This window comes from Phyllostomus hastatus, unplaced genomic scaffold, assembly GCF_019186645.2.
Source record: "Phyllostomus hastatus isolate PE091 unplaced genomic scaffold, TTU_PhHast_1.1 phas_contig_40, whole genome shotgun sequence".
Lineage (NCBI taxonomy): Eukaryota > Metazoa > Chordata > Mammalia > Chiroptera > Phyllostomidae > Phyllostomus > Phyllostomus hastatus.
The window spans coordinates 37,962,204-37,989,591 of record NW_025333872.1 but is presented as its reverse complement, the minus strand read 5'-3'; the positions used below and the strand labels follow the sequence as shown (position 1 = coordinate 37,989,591).

Here is a 27,388-nt window from a genome sequence, read left to right as displayed (position 1 = left end):
GATTTGTACCCTACCTGGAAGTCAGTGAGTTAGCCTGCCAGTTTTATAGATGCTGACAATAGATACAAGATTCCTGGGTCAGAAACGAGGGACTTTATTTCTCGCAACAAAAGTTTGAGTACCTAACTGTCAAGTTTGTTGCCTCAGTTCCCTATGCCCCACAAGGCCAATGGGAGCAGCCCAAAGGGTCCACGATGGCTCTCCGCACATGTGGTGGGTTGCTTTATAAGAGGATCACTGAGGCTAGGGATTCCACTGCTTGTAAAGTGGAAACAGTCCTCCTCTCAAGGTGGCTCACTGCAAACACAACCCTGAGAAATAACCGAGGAAAGGGGAGTCCATGCCTTGTATCCTTGGTATACCCAGCAAGAACATGCAGGTCCATGGTAATTGCCTCTCCCAACAGTGATAACATAGACTAGGCATGCACAGGTTAGTCACAAGTCTTTGCCCTTAACTTTTTTCTGATTTCTTAATGATATTCTTAACTACTGATATTTTTACTCCAAAACACACTAGTCAGAGGATAGCATAGTATTCAATATACAATATTGTTTTCTGCTATTATTACAGTTTTATAATTTTTTGGACCTTCTAATCTCACTAAAGACAGAATTGATGGACTGAAAAAGGTAGAATTCCTGGGTTTGAAAGAAAGCAGCATCTGAACTAATACATCTAGTGTAATTCAAACTGGCTCAAGCTTCTTTGTTGCCTTGCTGAGTTTTTCTTGCTTTAAGGCTCCTGTGCAACTCCCATTTCAGGAGTAAATTGCTTATTAGCATGTAAATGATGGCCCTGGCACCTTTTTTCTGGCCTTCATGTAGATTTCACTGATTCTCATAGCTTGTGGTCAGTCTCTAATCTTTAGAAAAGATATCTGGATCATTAAACATGTAAATTCACACACACACACACTGTAGGTGTAATATTGTGTATGTGTGTAAAGTTTAAAACAGCATTTTTCCCTGTTATTTTGTCAGCTACATTTAAGCTTTAAGAAACCTTTATTTTCAGAATATTTTCCTTATAGCTCCCCAATTTTTTGCTTTTGATAAAAACAAGAAAACTTGAGGAGGAATACATAGTATTAAGGGTTTTTTTAAATATACACAAAGGATTGCATGGAAATGTATTAAAAACATGTAATACTAAATTAAGTAAATATTTTTCCAGTAATCAAGCTAACATAGAACTAACTGAAGATAAATATGGGAATGAATTGAAACACGAAGAACCGGCAGGTAATTTCATTGTTTTTTAAATACTGCAGTGATTTGGGTGAGTGGGGGGAGGGAGGGATGGAGGTGGAAAAGGGTATAGGGGAATAAATAGTAATGAAAAAATATGAAAACGAACTATTAAAAGAATAAAAGTAAAATTTCAATATTTGAAAAGAATAGTTTTTAGTAAACATAAGAGACAAATAATTAAAAAGAAAATCATATTGTCTTGGAAAGAGCTTTAAACAGGTAGTGCAAATTGCCTATGTTGCAGTCTGAGCTACAAAGAAATTGCCAAGTGCACTGCTGCCTTATTGGCAGTGGGCCAGTTGGGAAGACAGGACCAGGGAAATCAGTGGAGCCTAGACCAATGCCTTTAAATTGTGATTGGGGTGGTTTATCTTTTTCCATCTTTTGATTTGTAATGTGTCTGTTTTTACATTTAAAATGATTTTCTTACAGATAGTATATAGCTAGGTTTTGCTTTTTTATCCAATCTGATAATCTCTGACTTTTAATTCATGTTTCTACACTTTACAAAAATGAATTTTTTGGAATGGTCATTTGCCGTGTTTTTTGAACCATAAGACACACCTAGGTTTTAGAGGAGGAAAATAGGAAAAAAATTTTGAAGCAAAAAATGTGGTAAAATATTTGATAACATAAATAACGTAATATTTCACCAATGTAAATAGAACTCAACAGCAGCAGTAACAACCATTATTCCTCCCAAATTTGGGGGAGCAGGGAAAGTGCATCTTATAGTCTGAAAAATACGGTACTGTTTTGCCATTCATTTTGTATCTTCCCATCTTTTTTGTTGTTATGGCTCCTTTTGTCCTGCATTCTGTAGGACTGAGTATTTACAGCATTCCATTATTCCTTCTTTTGGCTTGGTGTACATCTTTGCTATATTTTTTTAGTTGTCCTATGATTCACAATATGCATCTTTATCTTACTAGACTTGACTTTCAAATAACATTAAACCATTGCTGACATTCTGTAGTTGAAATTAGTAGAACTAAGTAGTGGATCCAAGCCTCCTGGCTCTTGGTCATGCTCTTAAACTTTATGTCATACTGCCTGCACTGCTTCTTATACCACCTGTTTGCAGTCACACGAACATTACACCCCCTTCCACTGATTTCAGGTAGTTCCCAAATCCCAAGTAGTTGTCTAAGTTTATTGTCATACTCTCTCATATCTCCTCCCTCCTTGTTCATCATCTCTTCTTAACCAAATCTGATCTCTTAGGTTCCTTAAAATTCAATGATTCCCACCTAGAGTATTAGAATCATAGTCATTTTTATAATGGTCCTAGAACAATGTCTGATACGAAGTAATTTCTCAATAACTTTGTAAATTTGTGCCTACTATTACTTAGAAAATCCCAGTGTTCTTTCTCATATGGTGGAGAAACAAAGGTGAGCTTCTCAGCCTCCAAATATAGATGTTAACCAAGAAACCTAGCTTATCTATCTAGGTTACAATACCCACGCTGTTCTAGCCTCATATTCCTTATGAACTAAAATGGAGGTGTTCTGTAGGCAGGTCTCACTGGAAGCATCTCTATTTAACTTCCAAGCCCTCTCAAGTTTATTCCCAAACTTCCATTAATAATTACACTCAAGTTGTCCCCTCCATTCAAAGAGAAGACTAAAAGCCTTTCCAGAAGCAGTCTCTCTACCTCAGGCAGTCTTTCTCTCATCAGGCCATCCTGTTTCTGAATGCGATCTAATATTTGAAATACAAATAAGTCTGCGTTTCTTTGTAGAATGATTGATTCCACCCTGAAAAGGTCATTCCCCCTTTGCAGCCTGCAGATCTCAGCCAATCCTTCATAAGGTCTATAAACAACAAGTTGAAAATTGATGAATACATCCTGATTAAATCATCCCTGCCCTATCTTCCCCATAAATAATCTGATAGCATCATGTTAACATGGACACACCTTTCTCTTCTACTTCAAAGCCATTGAAATATAATTTGGGCTGTTAGCTGAGAAGTGCCCAGGATTGGGAAACTGAAGATCACAGAGGGTCAGTACTTCCTAAGGGGAGTACCAGAGATGGACTTCCTATGAGTACCATTGAACGTGTATAGTAGAGATACCTACAGAGACCAAGAAAATCAACTTAAAAAATGAGTAAAACCGTTCTTTTATGAGAGTCATGATTTTATAAAAGTGTTGCCTTTATAAAGCAATATGAGATTCTTGTCTTTAAGAAACATACTAAAGTTTGTTTTAAAGATGATACAAAATCTTTTTTTCTATCAGCTCTAGATATTTCTAGGGCACCTCTAGAAAATTTTAGTCAGTTAATAATATAAAGGATTAAAAATATAAAACATAATTTTATAAGTACCTGGTAGTACAAAAAAAATGAAATAAAACTAAGATAGTCTCATGAATGGAATTAATAAATCTTTGCCAAAAAATCTGTTGTCTAAAGTTATATTTATGTTACTATTTCAATAAATTATTCTTCTGCAGAATTTTTCATTTGGAAATGAGTCTTTTCCTGGAATTTGACTTTTTGACAATGTGATCCTTCTATTTCTAAAATTTTTCAGAAAATTACACTGATGATTTTGAAGATGAGGAGGATATTGATGCATCTTTGACTACTAAAGATGAGGAGACTAATTCCAGAGAAAACCCTGAGTCACAAAAAATAAACGAATCCAAACAGGTATACATCAATTATGCATTTGACAGCTTTGAAACTACTTTTGTCACTTTAGCTGTCACTATTTGAAGAACAAGAAATACAGAATTCTTTATAGTCTTGCTCATTATTGTTAAGTTATAGGTCTCAACATGCAGACATTTTCTTAGGATGTCAGTTTGGCATAAATCTTAATGAAGTATCATGGCCAATGATGATATTCTTTAGGATATGTTTTGGCAAGTAATTTCCTTAAGTTAAGCTTTAAAAGATAAAAACTTAATTAAAATCTCAGATCTAATTTTAAGCAAGTTTAATAAATTATGCTTTTCTTTGGTAAGTCTTGTCCTCGTGAATATAGTAAGTACCCCTTGGTATTTACGCTAATAGTAATACAAGTGCCTGAGATTTACTTAGCTGAGACCATGAATTAAATTACTTTCTTCACATTTAACACTGCTATACTCTTATCTCTCTTCTCAGTTCCTGCCAAGAGTAGTTAAGGATATTACAACATACTGCCTGTCCTATAGACCTTATCCTGGAGCTACCTAATAGTAACCAGAAGGACGATTATTATTATGTTGGTTTTGATCTGGACATGCATTGGCACTACATGTCAGGTCTAGATGTTTTGAAAGTGTGAAACCATAAACTCTCTGAGTAAGAAACACTTTCAGGTATTAATAAATACTCCAAGAAATATCTTCTTCTTACCTAGTACTGTGTCTGTGAGAGTCTGTATCCTATAGTTTAGGTAGAAAAACAAGATGGCCTTAGGAATACACAAAGATTGATGAAATCTGATGAGTATTCTTAGAAATTGAATGGGATTTATACTTGGAATATGGCATTTATAATATTTTATGAAAAATAAACAGGTCAGTAGAAGGCATGCTAGTGTAGTATACTAAGAAAGGGTAGCCTGCATCAAAAACGTGTCAACCTCAATGTGGGAACCTAGGAGAGAGTTGTCTGGGTGAGGATTAAAATAGAAAGGAAATAAGGTTTTGTTACAACGAGATAATTCTACATTGCCTGTCCACATGGAGAATATAGATGACGCTGCTCAGAAAACTTACGGTAAGGGAACTATAATATTGATGAATTTTAAATGTTACCATTTGGTGGCCCACCTTTTTGAAAAATTTCCTCAAAATGTAGATGAGACCATGAGTATAAATTATATTTCATCATTAGTTTTTAACAAGAAGGGAGGAATGGTGATATAGTAGAAGGAATCTTATATGATGTATGCTTGTTATCTTGGAGTTAAAAAGTTTCTGAGCAAAGTAGATGAGCAGTTGGCATCTGTATATTTTAAACAAGGCTTTTTTAAAGGTCTAAATTAATTTCTAATAATTTCCAAGGTTCTAAAGAGACTTCTAGAAGTTCTGTCATAGGTACAATGTCTAGTCTTATAGAATTACCAGTGAATGGGCATGGTAAACCTAGAAAGAACATTTCCTGATCTTTTCCTAATGGAATAAAGCATTGACTTTCAATTTTTGTTAATATTTCCATTGTAGTCATTTTACATAACTTTCATTTTAAATGATAGGGTTCTTTTCTACCTTGAATACAGGAAGAAGAGAAAACTGGCATGCTGGCCAATGGTAAATATTATGTATATTCATGTATTTTAGTTGGAATTGTATCTAAATAATTCTTTTTTTTAATTTTTATTTTAATTGTTCACATCTAAATAATTCTGAATCAATCACTATCTATACTTGTTTTTTAATATCTCTAGAGAATTAAAGTTCATGGTTTGTCTCAATAATATATCCCTTCTGCTATCTTGATGCATTTCTTTTTTAAAAGCCCAAGACTGTATAGCTTTATGGTGCAATTTACCAAACATTCAAAGAAGAACTTATACCAATTTTTTAAAACTCTTTCAAAGAACAAGAAGAAATATTTTCAAACTCATTCTATGAGATCAGGGTCACCCTGATACTGAAATCAGAGGAACATCATGAAAAGAAAACAATCCCATTTAAAATAACATCCAAAAGAATAAATTAAGAATAAATTAACCAAGGAAGTAATAGACATGTACATTGAAAACTACAAAATAACCAATGAAAACAATTGAAGCAGATGCAAGTAAATGGAAAGATATTACATATTTATGGATAGGAAGAATTAATATTGTTTTAAAGTCCATACTACAGGACATTAAATCACTGGATCTGTGAACTACATACCCAGTGCAGTCCCTATCAAAATTCCAGTAGCATTGTTCACAGATAGAAAAAAATAATCTTAAAATTCACATGGACCCACAAAAAATCCAAGTAGGCAACACAAATCTTGCGAAAGAAAAACAAAACGGAGGTACCACACATCCTGATTTCAAACTATCAGTGTGTTAAAAAGCTATAGTAATCAGAAGCGTATGCTATTACCATTACAAACACACATAATGGAATAGTATAGAGTCCAGAAATAGACCTATGCATATATGATCAGTTAATTTTGACAGAGGTACCAAGAATACCCAGGAAGGGATAGTCTCCCCAGTAAATGGAGTTTGGAAAACAGGTAACCACATGCAGAAGTTGAAACTGGACCCCATGCCTTAAACCACAGGTGGCAAACATAAGGCCCACGGGCTAAATCTGGCCCTCCACCTTGTTTTATCCTGCCTGGCACCTTGTTTCTACCCAGTGGCAGCACCGAGTTCTCGCTTAACTGATAAGGAGTAGTTACATTTACACAGTCCCAAAATTGCATTCAGCCCTTTGAAGGAAACTGCAAGTCTGATGTGGCCCCCAGTGAAAATAAGATTGACACCCCTACCTTAAACATATACAAAAATCAATCAAAATGGGTTAAAGACACACACACACTTATTTCAGCCTTTAAAACAAAAAAGGAAATCCTGCCATTTGCAACACCATAGTTGAGCATGATAGACATTTAAGTGAAATAAGGAAAGCAGACACAGAAAGACAAATAACTATGTGATCTCATATGTGAAATCTAAAAATACCAAAATCATAGAAACAGAATAGAATGATGATTACCAGGGGCTGGGAGATCAGGATATAGGAAAGTGTTGGCTAAGGGGTACAAAGTTTTAGTTAATGCAAGATAAAAATGTTCTGGAGATGTAGTGTGTAACAATGTGACTAGGGTTTTTTTTTTTTAGTTTATCTTGTTGATTATGCTATTACAATTGTCCCATTTTTTTCTCCCCTTCATTCCCATCCACCCTCTACCCACCCCCATCATTCTCCCACCTTGGTTCATGTCCGTGGGCCATACATATAAGTTCTTTGGCTTCTCCATTTCCCATACTATTCTTAATCTCCCCCTGTCTATTTTGTACCTACCAATTATGCTTCTTATTCCTTGTACCTTTTCCCCCATTTTCCCCTCTTCCCGCTGATAACCCTCCATTGTGGTCTCCATTTCTGTGATTCTGTCCCTGTTCTAGTTGTTTGCTTAGTTCATGTTTGTTTTTGTTTTTTTAGGTCCCATTGTTGATAGTTGTGTTTGTTGTCATTTCACTTTCAGTATTTTTGATCTTCTTCTTTTTCTTAGATAAGTCCCTTTAACATTTCATATAATGAGGACTTGGTGATGATGACTCCTTTAACTTGACCTTATCTGAGAAGCACTTTGTCTGCCCTTCCATTCTGAATTATAACTTTGCAGGATAGAGTATTCTTGGATGTAGGTCCTTGCCTTTCATGACTTCAAATACTTCTTTCCAGCCCCTTCTTGCCTGTAAGGTTTCTTTTGAGAAATCAACTGATAGTCTTATGGGAACTCCTTTGTAGGCAACTCTCTCCTATTCTCTTGTTGCTTTTAAGATTCTCTCCTTATCTTTAATTTTGGGTAATGTAATTATGATGTCCCTTGATGTGTGCTTCCTTGGGTCCAGTGCCTAACTGTCATTAACAGTAGTGTATTATGTACTTGAAATTTGCTGAGAAGGAAGATCTCAAGTGTTCTCATCACATAAAAAAAAGGTAAATAACTATGCAAGGTCATGGGTGTCAATTTGCTTATTATGGTAAATATCTCACAATGTATAAATATATCACATTACCAACTTGTACATGTTAAATATATATAATTTTTCATTGTCAGCTATACCTCAATAAAGTTGGGGGAAAAAACATTTTTCTTTATTTTTCTCAGGCCCTTTGCCTTCCACATATAAATGTACATTAGGCATGTATATAAGCATAGATATGTATGTTGATGTAATCCTACTCTTGTACATAAGAAGAAAATCATGCTTATTATAAATATTGTGATTATATATTCTTTATATGTAAATGTTTATCTTTGTTTTTATATGGATTTCGTATGATTATAATGCTTTCTTTAAGGAGCATACAAATTTCTCTACATTCATAATATCTTTTCTTATTTTTTGTTCCAGTTGTGCTGCTTGATTCATTAGATTCTGTTGCAGAGGTCAACCTTGATGAACAGGATAAAGCAACAACTGTGCCAAAAGTTCTACCTGAAATAACTGATAATCAAATGGCAGGAACAGGTGAAAATGTTTGAAAAACTCAAATGTTTTCTAAATATGTAATATTTTATGACTGATTAACTTCATTTACATATACTACATAATAACATATAGTAACTATATTGACAATAAAATTTTATATCTTACATTTTTTACAGTATTTAACACCTTAAATAATCTAATCTGAACTTGCTGATGGTCATACCTAGTGCTAGTCAGCCAAATTAAGTGTATTTTTAAGTAATTTTTTTTTAATTTACTGATTTGAGAGAAAGGAAGGGAGAGAGCAAGAAGCTTTGATTTGTTGTTCCACTTATTTATGCATTCATTGGTTTCTTCTCATATGTGCCCTCTCCAGAGATAGAACCCACAAACTTGATGTGTCAGGTCGCTGCTGTAACCAAGTGAGCTACCTGGCCAGGGCTTAAGTAAATGCTCATTAATGAATGAATGAATGAATGAATGAATGAATGAATGATATTAATACAAAGTGTACCACTATAGGTGAATATTAACTAAATTTTTTGTCCTTCTCCAGAGTATTTAGTTAAATTTGCCCTGTATAGGAGAAATGAAACTTCATTCTTATTATGCTTTTCCATAGTTCCCTTGTTCACGAAAAAGCTGGATTATACCCCAAAATTTTGAAATGCCTAAGACCATCTACACTTTAACTAAAGGTTGTAAAGGTCTTTTTTTTTTTTTTAAGATTTTATTTATTTTTTTAGAGAGAGGGGAAGGAAGGGAGAAAGAGAAGGAGAGAAACATCACTATTCAAGAGAAACATCAATTGTTTGCCTATTGCACATCCCCAATAGGGGAACTGGCCCGCAACCCTGGCATGTTCCCTGACTGGGAATTGAACCAGGGAGCTGTCGGTTGGCAGGCCAGTGCTCAACCCGCTGAGTCACAGCAGCCAGGGCAAGGTTGTCAAGGTCTTTAAGACAATGTGGACTCCTTATCTTCAAATGAAATTTTATGTATACTCTATATAGATAAAAATGGTATTTTGTTGGTATAAACATAAATGTTTACAATTGTAACACTTACAAATAAAGTTAAAGCAGTAATGGTCTTTGAAGTTTTTGAAATCAGAAGTTACAGATATTTGTTATTCTCATTGGACCATCGGACTTCTAATATGTTTGTGTATTTTGTTTTTGTTATATAATATGCAAGTGTTCATGATTTACCACATAAATAGTTACAAATGGAAACTTTTAATCAGTTTGCTTTGCAAGTCCCAGTTGACCAGTATGGTCAACTAAACCAAACACTTGGGAAAAAAGAGCAATAGAATTGATAAATCACTAACTAACTCTAAACATCTGTTAGAATTTTATTGTTATTTTTTAATTTTTACTTTCTTATTGAAGTACAATATGCCTATAGAAAAGTAATATAGTGCTTCTATATCATGTATTATAATAGTGCAACTTGATGAATTTTCAAATACTGAACACACACCCATGTAGCCAGCAACCAGATCAAAAACACATGATCCAACCCACAAAATCTACTCAGATCTCTTTCTTCTAGTCTCTACCATGCTAAGTCACCACTGCCTTGACTCGTCTCACCCATTTCTATTTTAAAATATATATAAAAGTCAAAAAACTACAACAGAATTTTTCCATCAAGACATGTTACTCATTTATTTGTTATTACTCAACTGGGTATTCTGCTATGACAAACGCATGTGCTGAACACATGTTCCTCAGTCCTGCTGCCGTTTAAGTTCATGTCACTTAAGGGCTGTGATAGTAGATCCACTTGCTCAGTTTTCAGTAAGTAGGCATGAATTCTTTTAAAGGACCAGTGTCAAGCTATAGTTTTTCTAGTTAGACACACATTACAGGAAGTTCACGTACAGCATGGCCAGAGAAACTTTATTCTACAATTGCATGAAAATAAAGCAGGAGGCAAAGTTATCACTGTGATGGTCTTTAAAATATTACAGTTGCATAAATGGTGCACTGTTTAGAGTAACTTCTACTATAAGTTTTAAGTTTTAAAGCACATTTAAAAGTGAAATTTCAACCAAACATCTGTGGAATCCATGATTTTCTGTGAAGCATTATGCTTCCTTAAAATACAGTATGAAAACCACTACTGTAGGTTGTAAGAGAAACTCAAAAGTAAAAAATGTATTGCTAAACGTAAAAATTCTTTTGAGATGATCCAAGCAGTTATATAAAGCTGTAGGGTTTTGTTTGTTTTTTTTGGTGTCATTTCTTAAATGTTCTTGACTATGAAATATTTTGATGAGTTAATTACTGGAAGATAGTAGAATATGAACTTATTGTCATGTAGACTTTGATTCATATTCTCATCTTTGCCAGTTATCACCTGAGTGACACTGAGCAATTAATACTTCTAAGCCTGCTTGCTCTTTAAAATGAGACCTTGTGATAGTCAACTGAGGTAACATATATGGAATGTTAAGATTCAACAAGCAATAGCAACTCTATTGTTATCATTATAATTTCTATCAACTCTCTGTTAATAGAAGTTAAAGAACCTGGAGGTATTATAGTATAAACTTGATTGGCTGTGGGATATTGAATTTACCTGGTACTTTTCAAGTACCCTTGAAAATCTTCAAATCAGCACCTGAACTTTGTTTAAGAACTGAATAGATTCTTAAAACAAATATTTTTGTTTTGCTTTTTTTTAACTATGTTTTTTTCCAGGGTTAAGCAGGCTTAGACTAGGTGCTACATTGTCAAAGATCATCTTTTTAAAATAATATTTATGAAAGCCTTTGTGCTTTGTTGTATTAAAAAGGTTAGTATATATAAAAGTGAGGTTTTCCTAACACCAGGTGAGAGCTAGACTCTCACTTTCACTTGTCTCATGGGCAGGTACCATTTTGTGCGCTGGCTGCCTGGACTGGAGCAGTCGCAGGGTGACAGTATTGCTCCACAACCTGCCCTTGCCTCTGCAAAGTAGGATTTGACCTGTCTCGGCTTTCTTAGTGGAAAAATACAGGGAGCTTTGGACTTTTGTAGTAATATATAAAATAACTACATAGAACATTGTCTTTTTAAATATAAGATGCAAGCAGGTCAGGCCTTTTCATAAAATGCAGGGAAAAAGTTAACTTCTATGACTTTGAAATATTTTAATGTCATTTGGGTTAATGACCCAAGTTAGAAGAAAAGTATCTTTTCCCTGGTCTTTTTTTCTGAGTCACCCTTAAACCTCTCTATCCTCTGTTTCTAATTTCTAACTTTTAGTCATTTGTTTTTGTGCACATTTGCCCTACTGTTGCTTTAGAGAGCCTGGACCCTCTTCTTTCTGACAAGCTCACACCTGATAAATTAGGTATGAGCATTCAGTACTGCTATGTTACTTAACATAGGGGTCATTTCAGCTATCTATACTCAGCAGATACTGAAGTATTTATTTCTGTTCAGGAGAGAAAAAAATACCTGTGCCATTTTTCTTTTTTTTATAAAGACTAATTCTCTCCTTCATTCATGCTCCTCAGTCTGTCGGATGGTTAGGGAAAGAGTTAGGCTTACCTTCACAGGCAAGATCTTTTTCTGAAGTCCTATTGAAAAATCCCTGCCACTTGCCACTTAACTGTTAACAATTCTGCTGTAACTATCCCCCTTTTTTGTTTATAATTTATTTAAGCAAATCTGTTGTTTATTGAGCATGCTCCAAATAGCATTGGTGACCTGAAAAATTAGGTAGAAAGATATCCCACTGTAAGGCATTCCTTAACACACTCTTTTTGTGTGGCATTTGGCTGCCTCTTTCATTTAGAGTTAAAAAGAGCTCCTTAGATGAGTAATAGCAACTATAGAACTTACATAGAGGAAGATGAGGCTGTATGTACTATTATATTTTTAAGCATTAATCAAAAGAAGAGGAGACTGGTCGACCCATTTTTCCCCTTTTTTATGACTTGCACTTTTTTCTAATTTTGAAAATTTCACTGTAATGAAAACTACAAAATGAGTAGGGAAATACTCATAAAAATATTGGATTGTTATTATCATTGCATTCCTCTAATTTTTTTTTTCAGATTTATTTATCAGTTGGTGGGAGGAGGAGAAAGTCAATAGAGAAGGAGGAGTGAACAGTGACATCAGGTGTTCCATTTTTGGATGACTAGGTGAAACAGTGATTCCCATAGCTAAAGTAGGAAATGCTAGTAGTAAAATGAATTGTATTGGGGAATATAATAAATTCAGATGAGGATATGTTAGATGTGATTTGCTTACCAAACAATCTAAATGTATGTATTCAGAAAAAAAATAGGGACAAAAGACAGGTATGAGCATCACAGGCATATGTGTAATAGATGAAGCTAAGGGTTTTGATGATGTTTAGCATAAATAAGTAAGTAAATAAATAAATAAGAAAGGAGTTTTAAAAATAAGGCTAAAGAGGGAGCCCTGAGGTGAGCCATGTTACCATAAGAGATGGAAAAGTAGCCATCAGAGTGGTGGGAGAACAAGGAGAAGGGATGCAGAGCAGTTCCCAGGAAAAGGGCAGAGCCAGATGTCCCACAGGGTTGAAGAGAACTAAAGATGACTGTGTTTGGCCTTTAGGAAATTGTTTTTCATTATAGCAGCTTGAGTGAGATATTGGAATACATTGGATTGCAAAGTTAGAGGAGTTGAATTTTAGTTGAAGAAATGCAGACTACTACGGCTTGGTGGCACAGGGAAGCTGAGAGAGGTAGTGGTAAGGGAGAAACAGAATCCTTGAGATGATTGTGTCAGTTTGGGAAATTTGGAAGTAGTTTTATCTAATGCAGAGGGTCTGATTAAAGGTATTAGGAAGAAAGGGAAATAACCAGTGGAGTCAGATTTTAGAGTTAACATCTCAACTTGCTGGAAAGAGCCACTGAACCTGGTATAATTTCACACTGGTAGGCCATACCTACATATTACCTAGTTTTGTATTTAACTCCATCTTTATAATGTCTTCATTGTCCTACAGCATTGTTCACCAGTCCTAATAGATTAAGGGGTGATATTAGTTGTTTACATTTCTCATGTATTTGTCTGACTATACTGAAGATTACATTTATTTTTAGGTGTTTCGTATGGACAAAGCAATAGTGACATTGAAGCTCTTCATCAGGCTTATTGTCATATAGCCCATTCCTTGGGAGATGCTGATGAACAAAGAATTGAGACCACTGCCATGGAAAATACCAAGAGCTTAGTGAAAGGTCATCCTCAAGAAAATGAAGACTCCTCCAAAAACATCTCTACTACGGAATCTGGTAAAAGCTCATTTTAGACCCTCTCTGAATAGTTTCCAGTTTAGTGCAATTTAGATACAATTTGCTGTAGTGATTATTTCTCAGTCTCTGAATTTATTTAAAGGGTTTGTTCAAATAAAATCCAGAAATCAGTGGTTTAACTGTAAAGTTGGAACTAAACATAGGATAAAATTTCAGTTTCTTTTCTAATATGCCTTGACCAAAATAAGAAATTACTTGTGTTTTTACATTTTTAAATCTTTTTGATATATATATATATTTATTTATATATTTGATATATATATATTTGTGTGTATATATATATATATGTGTGTGTGTGTGTGTGTGTGTGTGTGTATATATATATATACACCAAAGTTATTTTTTAAATAAAGAACAGTATTTTGGGGTCCACTAAATACATACTTAGCAGATAAATGTGTGTAAGGATATATCCATATACATGCATTTGATATATGTATAACTATGTATCAAATATATATATGTATTTCAAATATGAATATCAAAGAAGTTGTCTTGGTATAAGCAACTTTACAGTGGGAAGTTGGTTTAATTGTACCTGCCATTTTAACTGTGTCAATCAGAGAAAATGTAATTTTCTTGGTATGACACATAAAATTAAGCAAGTGAAATATATTTTTTGTTGCTATTTTAACTTTTCCCCCCTCTTAGATTTGCCCACAGTAGAGGAGCTGATGAAACCTATCAGAATAGATTCTTATGGGATCAGTGGTTTGGATTTACAACCTGTCAGGTGAGTTTTTTAAAATGGATTGTGCAAGTTCTTTTTCTTGTTTGTTTATTGTTTTGTCACTGGAAACACCTAGAATCATTTGTTCTACATAATCATTCCTAGTGAATTATTAATATAGTTATATGTGTTTACCTATGAGTCACTGTTGTCCTCTTTTTAAAAGAGTTTTTTAAATTAATTTTTACTTAGTTCATCAAACTTCTAGTGCCAAAATAAAAAAAAAATAGATGCTACTAAAAAAGTTAATGCCATTAAGTTGTCTTAAAGCCTTTTACTGAAAAATATAATTTCTTCAGCTTTCAGTAGCTCAGGGACAGTTAATTGGAATGAAGAGATGAAACATGAATTTTATTCTGTATGTGAGTCATAGACTTGCCTGTTTATAAACCAGTTAGCTTCATACTTTGTCATAGACTGGCCATCACCTCATGGGGTGAATCCTTTGGGCACAGGAGAAATGGGCTTCATGAAGGTGCTCCAGCTCCAGTACATTTTAGTTGAAGTTTGTGGAACCTCACCATCATTCTCTACCACACAAAATAGCATATCATAATAACCTTGCCATAAAACAACTTGGCATTTGTGTATCACTTCAGAGTATTACATTCATTATTTTATGTGGTTTTTCTAACAAGTAGGAGAGGCATCCTTAATCCTCATCATTCAAGTGATGAAACTACAGTAAACTCACCTCAGTGGTGACGCTCTCACAAGAACTGGGTGATGTGGATGAATACAATAACATTTTTTGTTAAGATTTTACTTATTTACTCTTACAGAGAAGGGAGGGAGAGAATCATCGATGTGTGAGAGAAACATTGATCAGTTGCCTCTCGCACATACCCTGCAATCCAAGCATGTGCCCTGACTGGGAATCGAACCAGTGACCCTTAGCTTTGCAGGTCAACACCCAACCAACTGAGCCACACTGGTCAGGGCAACAGCTAACATTTTTATCATAGGTGAGCCCAGTACTGTGCCAAGTGGAAGGGAGGGGAAGAGAGAGAGAGGCATCAGTGTCAGGGAGAAACATCGATCGGCTGCCACCTTATGTGCATCTCAACAGGGGTTCAAACCCACAACCTGGATATGTGCCCTGACTAGAAATCAAACCCATAATCTTTTGGTCTATGGGACAACACTCCAACCAACTGAGCCACACAGGCCAGGGCACTATGCAAAGTCCTTTACGTACAGTATTTTATTTAATCTTACAGCAACTCCATGAAATATATTCCATTATTATTTCCATTTCATAGATAAGAAAACTGAATCTTAAAAGAGGTTAAATAAATGGCCCAAAGTGATTTGACTATGACCAGGGTACACAGGACGTCCATGTGCTCAACCACTTCACAATGTCAGACCTCTGGTGTCCAAGAAATATGTCTGTGAAAAGTCTATCATCCATTCATGTACTATTCATTCATTCATTTATGTTTTCAACAGACACATTTTGAGCCCCTTCTTGTATTACATCTGCATCATAGAAATCCACTTGTGTTGATTTCTTGACCTTGTTTCTATATTGGTACTAAAGCAAAAAAGATACAGTGAAGCTTACACTGAAACCCATCTACTTGTATGCTCAGTCTAGTATTCTTCCACAGATGTGCAATGCTGGTTATTATTTTTAAAGGGTAGATTGTGCTTACTTGCCATTGCTGTTTGGGGATATATTAGTGTTACGGAAGAGATTTTCTCTGTCTTGTGCCTTTGCTGGCATACGTGGAACCATTTTAGTAATGTGAATTCTAAAACATAGATTACATTTGTGTTTAAAAGCTGCAAACAAGTATACTTACATTAAAAACATAACAATAACTATAGAAATGTCAGTAGTACAAATTTTAGTACACATGTCCAAAAATTCTTTAGGAAACTGTAGGGTAAATAATCCTAGCTGCTGTTACAGAAAACCCTTGAAATTTTTGTAGCTTAACATCATCAGAATTCACTTCTTGCTTACGTCGTAATTTCATGTGTGCTCGTGGGGCTAGGGTGGGACTCTGCTACATACAGTCATTTAGGGACTCAGGCTTTTTCAGTCATCAACATGTGGTTTTAAGGATATCATGGCCTCATCCAATCAGTTGATAAGGAATGAAAAGGATAGTTTAGGATACTTTCTTTTAAGTGCCTCAACATAAAAGGGTACACTGCTTTAGCTTGAATTCTATTGATAAAAACCATAGCACATCTAGCTAACAAGACCCAGGAAGGCTGGGAAATGTGGTTTGCTTGTAAACCCAGAAAGAAAAATAAACGACTTCGGTAGACATCTAGCCAATCTCAACCAAAATATACCCTTCTGATAGCCAAATTTCCACTTTAACCTTCATGCACAGACCCTCTCATCTCCTCCCCAAAGCAGACAGCTCAGAGTCCCATTCAGGTCTGTATCCATCTGGAAGGCCAGGATTTCCAGGTGAGGTGCATTCCTTTCCATCAGGTTTGAATGGGGCTCTTGATTGTCTAATAATCAATGATTTATTTTTTTAATTTAATTTTTTTTTACTTGTTGTTCAAGTACAATTTTCTGCCTTTTACTCCCGTCCCAGCCCACCTCCCTGCCCTCCCCACCTCCTTCCCATTTCCACCCCCCTGCCTTGTTTTTGTCCATGTGTCCTTTATACTTGTTCCTGCAAACCCTTCCCCTTTTCTCCTGAAATTCCCTCCCCTCTCCCCTCTCGTCACTGTCAGCCTGTTCACTATAATCAAGTATTTAAAAAGGCAAATTATATACTGCCTCATTCCTGCCATTGCAATGTATAATGGTGGAACTGCAACAGATACTCCCATTCAGGAAGGAAAATATAGTAATCATTAATGCAACTTGAAATCCACTGGAGAGGCCTTTCAAAGACACCCCCACCGCCATCCAACCCTGCAACATACACATGCACACACACACCATTGCAAATAGGGATTTTTCTTAATTAGACCATTGTTCTGCTCTTAACGAGGAACTACTGGATTAATAAGTTGTTCCAGATAGCTCCTGGTTCCACTCCTTGGAGGATTTTTCTAGTATTTAATCACCCTTGGGCACATTAAGGTGGGTTTTGCAAGGCAGGTGCACCCATCTTGGAGGATGCACTCTTTTCTCAGTTCACTTCTTGCCTGCAGATGGTTTTAAGTCTCCCAGACAGTCACTGGCCCTTTTTTTTTTTTTTTAATAAGGTTGTAGTTTCTTTGGCATTAGAGTTCCTTCAGAAAGTTAGTAGGCTTCTGATATTTTTGGTTCCAGTCAATCCCAGGTGCCAGTAACTGCACGAAGTTCTTTGCGAGTTCTATTTGACAAAAGTTTCAAATCTTTGCTTCTTTGTTCCTCTTTTTTTTTCTCTTGATTTAATTGCAACCGCCTGGATATTATTGGGTATAATAACCTTGTGTGTGAAGATGGCACCTTTAATATAGTCTTTGCCAAGGGACTGAGTTAGAAATACTGCTTTCTTATAGCAGTTTTCTTTTTTTTTTAAGATTTATTTATTTATTTTTAGAGAGGGAAGGGAAGGAGAGAGAGAGAGAGAGAGATTTATTTATTTTTAGAGAGGGAAGGGAAGGAGAAAGAGAGAGAGAGAGACACATCAATGTGCGGTTGCTGGGTGCCATGGCCTGCAACCTAGGCCTGTGCCCTGACTGGGAATTGAACCTGCGATGCCTGATTCGCAGCCCGCGCTCAATCCACTGAGCTACGCCATCCAGGGCTTTCTTATAGCAGTTTTCAATGCCAAATCTTATTGTCTGAGTCTCGACACAGAGCGTGAACCCAAGAGGCCCTGAGTTTCTAGACTCTCCTTCCCTTGATTTCTTCTTACAAACCTGCACATTCTTAAGCTCATCTCTTTCTTATAATATCTTGCCAAAGTAGCCAGCAGCAGCTGGCACTTAAAAACTCCCTGTTTTCTCTGGCCACTTCTCTTAGTATCCTGACTCAATAGGCACATGGTTGGCCTTATAAAATATTGCAGGTGGCAATTTAGCAAGTTGTTCGCCACCGTAAACATGGGTTGCCACTTCTCCAGCTTCTATTATCAGTTTCCTTGCCACCCAAAACCCAACCACTGTGCTAATGACACATTTTAGGTTCTCGTCACGATGGCACTCACATTCTAAGGCAAGAACTAGTAAATGACCCCATCTAGATGTGCGGTGGAAAGGAAATATAGTTTTAGTTCACAGCAAAAGCAGGAAACAGTTTTGATGAACATCTAGTCAGGTTCTGCTACCATAAAGAATAAAAGAACTATTATATTTTCACATGATTCTACTTTAGAAGAAGCTTGTAACAGTTACTAAGAAGTTTATCTACCTTATATGAAAATGGTAGCCTCTTAAATTTCCTTTAATCTTATTTTATACATAACAAAATTAAGTGACTTAATTGACTATTATGAAGTTGTTTGAAAATAACAATATCCATGTTGTAGGAGCCCCATAATATGCTGATCTTTAAGCATATTTAGAACATTTCAAGGGACAATTTTCCATATTTTTAAAATCTAATGGTCTTAAATGTTAGATTCTATTTAAGTGTTTTAAATTACAGAAGTGATTTTGTTAAAAAAATCCTCATGATTTTTTGTTTTACTTTAAAATTTTTCCTAGACTGTGATGAAACATGTTTTTTAATATTTATATTCTATGCCTCTTTGGCATAAATTATGATTATCTCTTTAATCTCTTCTAGAAATGTACAGAATGTTTTTTCTGCCACAAATGCATGTTGATCTTAAAAGACAGTATGGATAAAAGATACATTATAAAAAGTTCACCTAGAAATTTGTATTTTATTTTTTCTTATACAAAAACAATCTTAGTCACATTTGGTTTGGCTTTTCTTTGAAGGTAGGTCTCAGAGTCATTCATGTAATTCCTTACACTGCATTAAAATTATTATTTGTAACTCAAAATAATTATATGATACATGTTAGTATACTTTATTAACCAGGATTGTAAATAATGTATTTACCATTAATGACCTAATTTGAATAGTTTCGTGTGTGTGAGAATAAAACTGGTACTTGAAGAGTCATGGAAGGTTTATTCTGTGTGTCCTGTTTTGTTTCATAGCTGTAAGAAACTGGCTGGTAGTAAAGAAACTGAAATTGTAAGACCTTTACCACTTAAGGTGAAGCCAAATGTTGTATCTCAAGAGCCAGAAAATGTGAACCAATTTTTTGATGAAAATGAGGAGAATGTGGTTTTACACAAGACAGCAAGTGAAAGTGTAGACTGTAGCTGTCTAAGAGTAAACACTACAGAAGAATATATAGATAAAATGTACCTCGATATTTTAAGGAAAAAACTATCTGCTGGTCCCTCAATATTATCTCAGGATGACAAAATAAAGAAAGTAAGTGTTTATAATTTAAATTAATTTCACATACTGATAAATGATATTATATAAAGTCATGTAAGTACCCTACAATATTATTATGTAGGTACTTCTTAAACTTGTAGAATTGATTACTTAACTATCCTCCACATAGATTCTGGGTATTTGTGAGCAGTATTTATTACAACACCCTGCAGTCCCCAAGTTCAAAAATACTTCTATGGCATTTGCTTTCTCCTTTTTAAAAAAAATTATTTAATCCTTTCCTGAGGACATTTTTTCATTGCTTCTAGAGAGGGAGGGGGAGGGAGGGACAGGTGGAGGGAGTAGAGAAACATCAACTGGTTGCCTTCTCCTATGCCATCCAACCAAGGATCAAACCCACAACCTGGGTATGTGCTCCAACCTGTGACTATTCAGGTCCTCGGGATGGCACTCAACCAGTTGAGCCACACCGGCCAGGGTGGCATGAGCTTTCTTTTAGAAGACATCCTTTACATTTCCTTTTTATAGTAACCATAGTCCAGAATTTGAGTAGCATAAGGAAATAAAGTTAATTCATCATTTTAGTGCTTTTTATTCAATCTTTCTAGTAATTTGTGTTTTGTAAAAGTAGGTTAAATTGGCATTTTCCATAAATGCTATTAGAAACTGTTGATAACTTGAATTTCACTGTTTCTTTTTCCTCTCTTCTCAATCTATTCTGATTTATAGTTTATGATCCCAATATTTTATTTTTATTTTACAATATTGAGTTATGTGTTTATTGTAAACCATCTCCTGTTCTTTGTGGAATAAGGCAGGGTATTAAAATTTTATTTTATCTTGAGAAATTTAGAGGAAAAAGAAAATAAGACTTTATGTCATTTCAAAATATGTTCTTCCCATCTTTCTCCATGTTCATTCACATAATTACACATATTGCTTTCTGGCAGGCTTATTTTGTTATAATATTTTGCTCTTTTGTTCCTGATTTGAAGATGTGCTTCAGAATACCAAAATTCTAATGAATTAGACAGAGAACTTTAATGTAGTGTTTTCCCTTTAGCAAACTATGTTATTTAGTAATCACCATGATTTTGCCATCTGTTAAATTTTCATTACAACTGTAGTTGAAATTCATTTAAGTACTAAAGAGTTTATACTTGGTGTGTGCAGACTTTTAGATTTCAACTCAGTTCTGGAGAAGGGGCTGCAATTGGTAAACAGGTACCATACAAGACTAGAAGTGCACCTCCTTTACCTAAGAGACATCCCCAGAGTGGATTATATGCATCAGTTAGAAGCTCGGGCTATGGAAAACCCAGTTCACCATTCAAGACATTTTCTACTAATGAAAAGAAAACTTCAAAAGACATGAAAAGCAAAAATTTGAGGTCCATTCCCACCTCACATCAAGCCAGGAAAAAAGGTAATCATCATATACTCTTTTCACAATAGAATTCTGTATATATACATTTGGCCCTTGAATGTGGTTTTGAATTTCACAGGCCCATTTATATGCATTTTTTTTTTCAGTAAATACTGCAAATGTATTTTTTCTTATGATTTTCTTAATAACATTTTCTTCTTTATAGCTACTTTAGTCTAAGAATATCGTACATCAGTGGTCCCCAACCTTTTTGGCACCAGGGACCAGTTTCATGGAAAATTTTTTTCTATGGGCCAGGGAGGGGGGCGGATAGCTTTATAACCTGCCATCAGATGCAGCTTAATTGTCACTTGCCACTCACAGACAGGGTTTTGATATGAGTCTGCAAGCAATTGATTCATTAGGGTCTCTGTGCAGTCAAACCTCTCTGTTAATGATAATCTGTATTTGTAACTGCTCCCCAGCACTAGCATCGCCGCCTCAGTTCCACCTCGGATCATCAGGCATTGCATTCTCATAGGGAATGTGCCCAACCGAGATCCCTGACATGCACAGTTCACAGTAGGGTTTATGCTCCTGTGAGAATCTAATGCTGCCCCTGATCTGACCAGTAGCAGTCTGGGGACTGGGGACTGGGGACCCATGCAGTACATAATACATGTAATATACAAAATATGTGTTAATTGACTGTTTATGTTATCTGTAAGGATCCAGTCAACAGTAGACTATTGGTACTTAAGTTTTGGGGGTATCAAGTTATATGTGGATTTTTGACTGCATAGGGGGGATTGGTGTCCTTAACTCCTGAATTGTTCAGGGGTTACCTGTAGTGTATTATTTTATTTGTTCTCTGTGTAACGTTAGGATATGTATTCTATTTCTGAAAGATTTAAGTTACAGTAAGTTTTTCATTATTACATTTGGGTTTTCCTGAATGAGACCCAGAAAACATGGAAAGTGAATATAAGAGTCAAACCTCTCCTCATCTGGTTGGCTCAGTAATAAATTAAGAATGCAAATGGAAGCCTACTAATAAAGGTTTATAGAGAGATTATCTAGACATTAGTTCAATATAGACTTGGAGAAACAGGACGTTGTACTTATCAAATACTGCATAGTTTTATACATCACAGTGCCTCTGTTATTTCCTAATGGAGTCATTTATATTGACAGTTGAAAAGGGCAATTTTCAACTTAGACCCGATGCAGCTATTAAAAGAAACAGAAATGTTCAAGTCGGACCAGCATTTCTGCTGCCTTTAGACTCGAGTGAGGAAGGGGAGCAGTGATGGAGCCAGACACATTTTGTCCTTTTCTTTATGACTAAATTGAATAAGTGACCAATTTCATCATTGTTATATGGTGATAGTTGTCAGTGAAGAACTGCCCTCATTGGAAAATTCATTTCTACCTTAAAGTATCTTCCCTTGCCCTTCCCTACTACTGTCCATTTCAGGACCACTTTGACTACACAGGCATACCTCATTTTATTGCTCTTTGCTTTATTACACTTCACAGAAATTATGTGTTTTAAAAATGGAGGGCAAGACCCTCCACCAGCAAAAAGATTCCGACTCAGCTTTATCCTTTATTATGGTGGTCTGGAGCTGAATCCACATCTCCTAGGAATGCCCATATTCAAAATTCTTTAGGCATCAAAGACTCTTTTCTTCTGTCTATGTGAGTAGGTTTTTGATGCAGCAACCTGTGCATGTGAGATGGAAAGTCTAGGACTGATCTGTGTCAGAGTGGAGGAGAACAGCAGTAGGGGCTGGTTATTTTGGAGAGACAGGACTGTGGTTCTGTTGGATTAAGACAAGCGCCCTTTCCTCCTGGTCTTAACCTCGGGACCTGTAACCCCTTCTCCTAAGAAATCTTTTGTGTTCTCTCTTGGCTTACTTTTGTGTGGAATATTTGCTTGTGATGTTGTCATCTATTAATAATTAACCATTCATTAGATCTATTCCTGAAGAAAAGACACTTGGAATGTTTTATCAAATTTTAGAATCATCAAGAAGATATGAAAAATTTTCATTGTTTTAATATTATTCATTTTGTACTCTGGAAGCAAGAAAATGAAATTTTGCTTTTAATATTATTTACTCTTATATTTGTTTAAGATAAAATGACCCCCATTTTTGAAGTTTACTTTTTCCATATTTATTCATTTATAAATATTTTTTCAGCACCTACCTTGGTCTAGGCACTGGCAGATAACATCAGTAAACTAAATAAGCAGAGAAACCTCCCCTCCCCCATTCTGTCGAACTTTTCATCTGATGAGGAAGAGAGAGACATTTAACAATAACCATAATAATTAAGTAAATGATGTCATATGCTAAGGAAAAGAAAAAGTAGAGCAAGCATGTCAGTGGTGGAGTAAGGCCATTCACAATTTTAAACAGGGTAGAGTAGGTCTCCTTGAGAAAGAGCTGTTTGCACAAACACTTGTAGGAAGTAAGGGAATTGATCCTGTGGATATTTGGGTATAGCATATCCCAGAAAGTTGAAACAGTCAGTGAAAAAGTCCTAAAGTGGGATGACTGCCTGCACGTTCAAGGAAGAGCACAGAAGCCCCATAAGGCCAGGGCAGAGTGAGCAAAGAGGGTAGTAGGAGATGAGACCAGAGGGTCAAAGGGGCAGGCACACACAGGTTTTCCTAGGGCATTTGAAAGACTTAGGCTTTACTCTGAGTGAAAAGGTAAGCCCCTGAAAAGTTTTAGGCATAGGAGTGACCTGTCTGACTTATCCTTTAGGCAGATTTCTCTGGCTGCTGTGTCAGACCATACACATGTATGTATACCATGGAGGGAATAGGAAGAACAGAGACCAGTAAGAAGGTTTTAGGAATCCAGGCTAGAAATAGTGGGACTTGAACCAGGATGTTGGCAGTGGAGGTAATGAGAAGTGGTTGGATAACAATACATTTAGAAGGTAGAACCAAAAATCTAAAAGAATGGTTGTAGGTTATTAAGGAGGAGTCATGGATGATGTCAAAGTTTTGGCTTAAGAAACTGGAAAAATAGAGTTATATCCAACTGGAGTGAGGAAGGCAAAGGCAAAATAGATTTCAGGGTGGGGAGATCAGGAACCTAGTTGTTGATCTGTCTTACATGCAAGTGGAGATGACGGGGCAGTTAGATAATAAAAGTCTTGAGTTCTAGAGGGAGGTATAGACTGTACATATCATTTGGGAGATGTTAAAAACTAATACTTTTTGAGCCATGGTTTTTTAAGCAATGAGACTGGTGAAGATTATCAAGAGAGTGAGCATAGCTAGAGAAAAAAGCCAACCAAGGCCTGAGCCCTGGGCATGCTCATCTTAGGAGGTCAGGGAGCAGAGGAGTAACACAAAAAGGTTGGAAGACACCTGAGTATGTGGGATCCAAGTGAAGAAAGTGTATGAAGGAGAACTGATGTGCTCCATCAGTTGCTGCTGAGAGGTAAAGATGAGGACTGACAACTAAGCTTTGGGTTTAGCAAGAAGGAGGTCATCAGTAAGTTGGGCAAGCATTTTCCATGGGTATATAGCCATAAAATGCAAATTGAATGGGAATGGGAGCAGAATTGTATACTTCAAGCTATAGACCACCCTGGAGAAAAGGATGTAAAAGGCAGGAAAACAAAACAGTCAGTAGCCTTTCCAGGCAGGAAAACAAAATAGGCATAGAAGTGGAGTTGAGAGAAGCCTTTAGTTTTGCTTTGCCTTGTTTTTAATTGAAGAAATAATAGTATAAATTGTAGTATGTTTATGCTTTTTGGAAAGATTCAGTAGACAGGAAAAAAGCCGTGGTGGAGAGGGGGAAGAATTTCTAGAGTAATGTCCTTGAGTGGAGGGGCTGTAGTGGGACCTCATGTACATTGGAAGGGTTGGCTTTAGATAGGAACATGGACCGTTCATCTGTGGAAGCAGATAGGAAGGTACAGATACTGTTAGGTGGGTAGAAGTGGTGAGAAAGGGGGTGATTTCTTTGATTGCCTCCATTTTCTCTGATAAATGTCACACAGTGTCATTGGCTGGCAGTGAGGATGGGCCAGGAGTGTTGGAGGACAGAAGAGGGGATGTGGAAGAGTCTTATCCTAGAGAATTAGACTGCCAGCGACAGACTCTACTTGAAGTTAGTGATCATGAATTTAAATTGAGACAAGGCAGAGTTTGTGTCTGTGTGTGTGTGCACGGCCCCATTTCGCTGACTGATTGATTGCAGGTGTTCAGTAGCTGAATAGGTAAATTTACCAAGGTGAGCATTTCTAGCCAAATGAGTACAGTAAACTGAGAGAGGAGCAAGAGGGTAACTACTGACATATGTGGAAGTTGAATAATGAAGGAAGAAAAGACGTCAGGGGGTGCAATACAGTTTGAAATAAGTAGAATCAACAAACTGTGAGTGCCAGTGGGGTGGCAGGTGGGAGACAGGATTGACTGATAGAGAGTAAATGCCTAAGACTGAGATTGGGGAGGTATTGCACTACTGGTAATAGAAAACAACATAGAGTATGTCACGTAGAGTATGTCTAGTGGGAGTGAGTAGCTGAGGTGGAAGGAACCAAAAGCCCAGGGTTTGCAAGGGTTTGCTGGGAGTATGTGAATGTCACTGAGAGTGAAGACACAAGTAATGTCACAGTAGATGGAAAAGAAACAAGAGGCTGATGTAGCAGTTAATAGATGAAGTCAACCATGTTTTTATAGTACTGTTTCCTAATTCAAAATTTTATAGTATTTATGAATACCAAGATAAAAATAAAACAAATCACTAAAATTTATATTAAAGCACAACTATGGCTGTCTATTTTTATACTGAGCTCCTTTTTTTTTATTAGACTATTAGGTATGAATTTTTATTTCTTTTTACTGAAAAAATTGCCCAAAGCTATGTTAGTTTTATTCAGAATTGTAATTCCTTTGGGGTGACTGCTATTTGTTACAGGCTGGGTTCCTCGAGAAGCAGGCTCTGAGATGGAGATTTGTGTACAGAAAGTCTAGAGACTTGGGATCAACAGTCACTAAGATGTAAAAGAAGCCCATCTACTGAGGCCTACCCAAACAACAGGCTTCTCTTTTTCATGTAACAAAGAGGCCAGGGATAAGCAGTCCAAATCTGGTGCAACCATGCAAGGAACCAGATCCCTTCATTACCATTGCAAAATCCTTAGTCTGTGACTTTTATCTTCCTTGTCGTAACATGTTTATTCAACCTCCAAACCCTCTCATAAGGAAAGGTAAAAGGTGCATGCCAGTTAAATCATCAACTTCTTAATCAGGACAGTAGTCACTTTCCTGGAAGTCCCGTGTAGGAAAATTGTGCTTTCATCTTACTGGCCAGAACTTTGATGGCGTGGCCACCCCCAGTTGCACGAAGCCCAAGGAGATGACTGTCCTGGGCAAAATTAGGTTTCTGTTAACTCTTGTGTTTTTATTTTGAGACTAATAATTTTATTGTCATGAAAGGAATAGTTGTTCATTATTTAAATAAAAAATAGAGAATAGTAAAAAGAAGAAATAATTTATCCAGAAAAAACTGATCCATGCTTCTCATTATGTACGTACAACACTCACAGACATAAAAGGAAGCATGAGTAGATGGAAGGCAGGAAAGAGGCAGAACAAGTTTTATAAGAATAGGATCACACTCTTCTTACAAGTTCTTTTTAAATTAAATGATAGATTTGGTTTTACTTAAATTTGTAAAATGATTAGAAATATTTCATTCCAAGAAATATTATATCCCAAAAGATCCCTTTGAGAAAATAGATTATGAAAACCCCTCAGAGGTTGTGAACACCATGTTCTTTTGTTAAATTTTGTACATTTTATGCATTATTAGTTTTCCCTTCTTTGAAATATAAGGTAGTAGAACTTACATCCCCAAATCACATGCCTCCTACCAATTTTTGTTGGTTTAACTTTTACTTGTTTAAGATATGTTATTGTATTCTCTCCTACAACTGTAATTTCCCTCTGTTTTTGAATTTAGATCTTGGTTTTGATTATTAAAGAAATTTAATGCTTTTCACCAGTCCTTTAGCCACAGCTTCTCAATTCTGGAATTATTTTGATTGGTTTCTTATTTGCCTGAATTTTTTTAACCTATTGTTTTTCAAAGAAGGGCTCATGGGTTCCAAATTCTGCAGTGTTTTCATGTTTGAATTTTATATCCAAGTAATTTTTTATGTATAAAGTGAGAAAATACATTATTGAAAATAACTACTTAGTGAAATCAAAATTAAGAACTTAGGAAGGGAGAATTCTGGTATAAAAGCAATGACTGACTACAGCTTGAAC

General features: G+C 35.9%; 1 protein-coding gene across 1 annotated transcript in view; it reads left to right on the top strand.

The window, feature by feature from the left end:
- CEP162 (centrosomal protein 162) overlaps positions 1 to 27,388 on the top strand; it is a 76,156-nt gene that overhangs the window by 10,768 nt on the left and 38,000 nt on the right. Inside the window, exons 6-13 of the mRNA XM_045842534.1 lie at positions 1,177 to 1,244; positions 3,798 to 3,916; positions 5,478 to 5,508; positions 8,295 to 8,411; positions 13,447 to 13,638; positions 14,311 to 14,392; positions 19,469 to 19,751; positions 20,892 to 21,144. Coding sequence (XP_045698490.1) covers positions 1,177 to 1,244; positions 3,798 to 3,916; positions 5,478 to 5,508; positions 8,295 to 8,411; positions 13,447 to 13,638; positions 14,311 to 14,392; positions 19,469 to 19,751; positions 20,892 to 21,144 — 1,145 coding nt within the window. The remainder of the gene's footprint in view (positions 1 to 1,176; positions 1,245 to 3,797; positions 3,917 to 5,477; positions 5,509 to 8,294; positions 8,412 to 13,446; positions 13,639 to 14,310; positions 14,393 to 19,468; positions 19,752 to 20,891; positions 21,145 to 27,388) is intronic.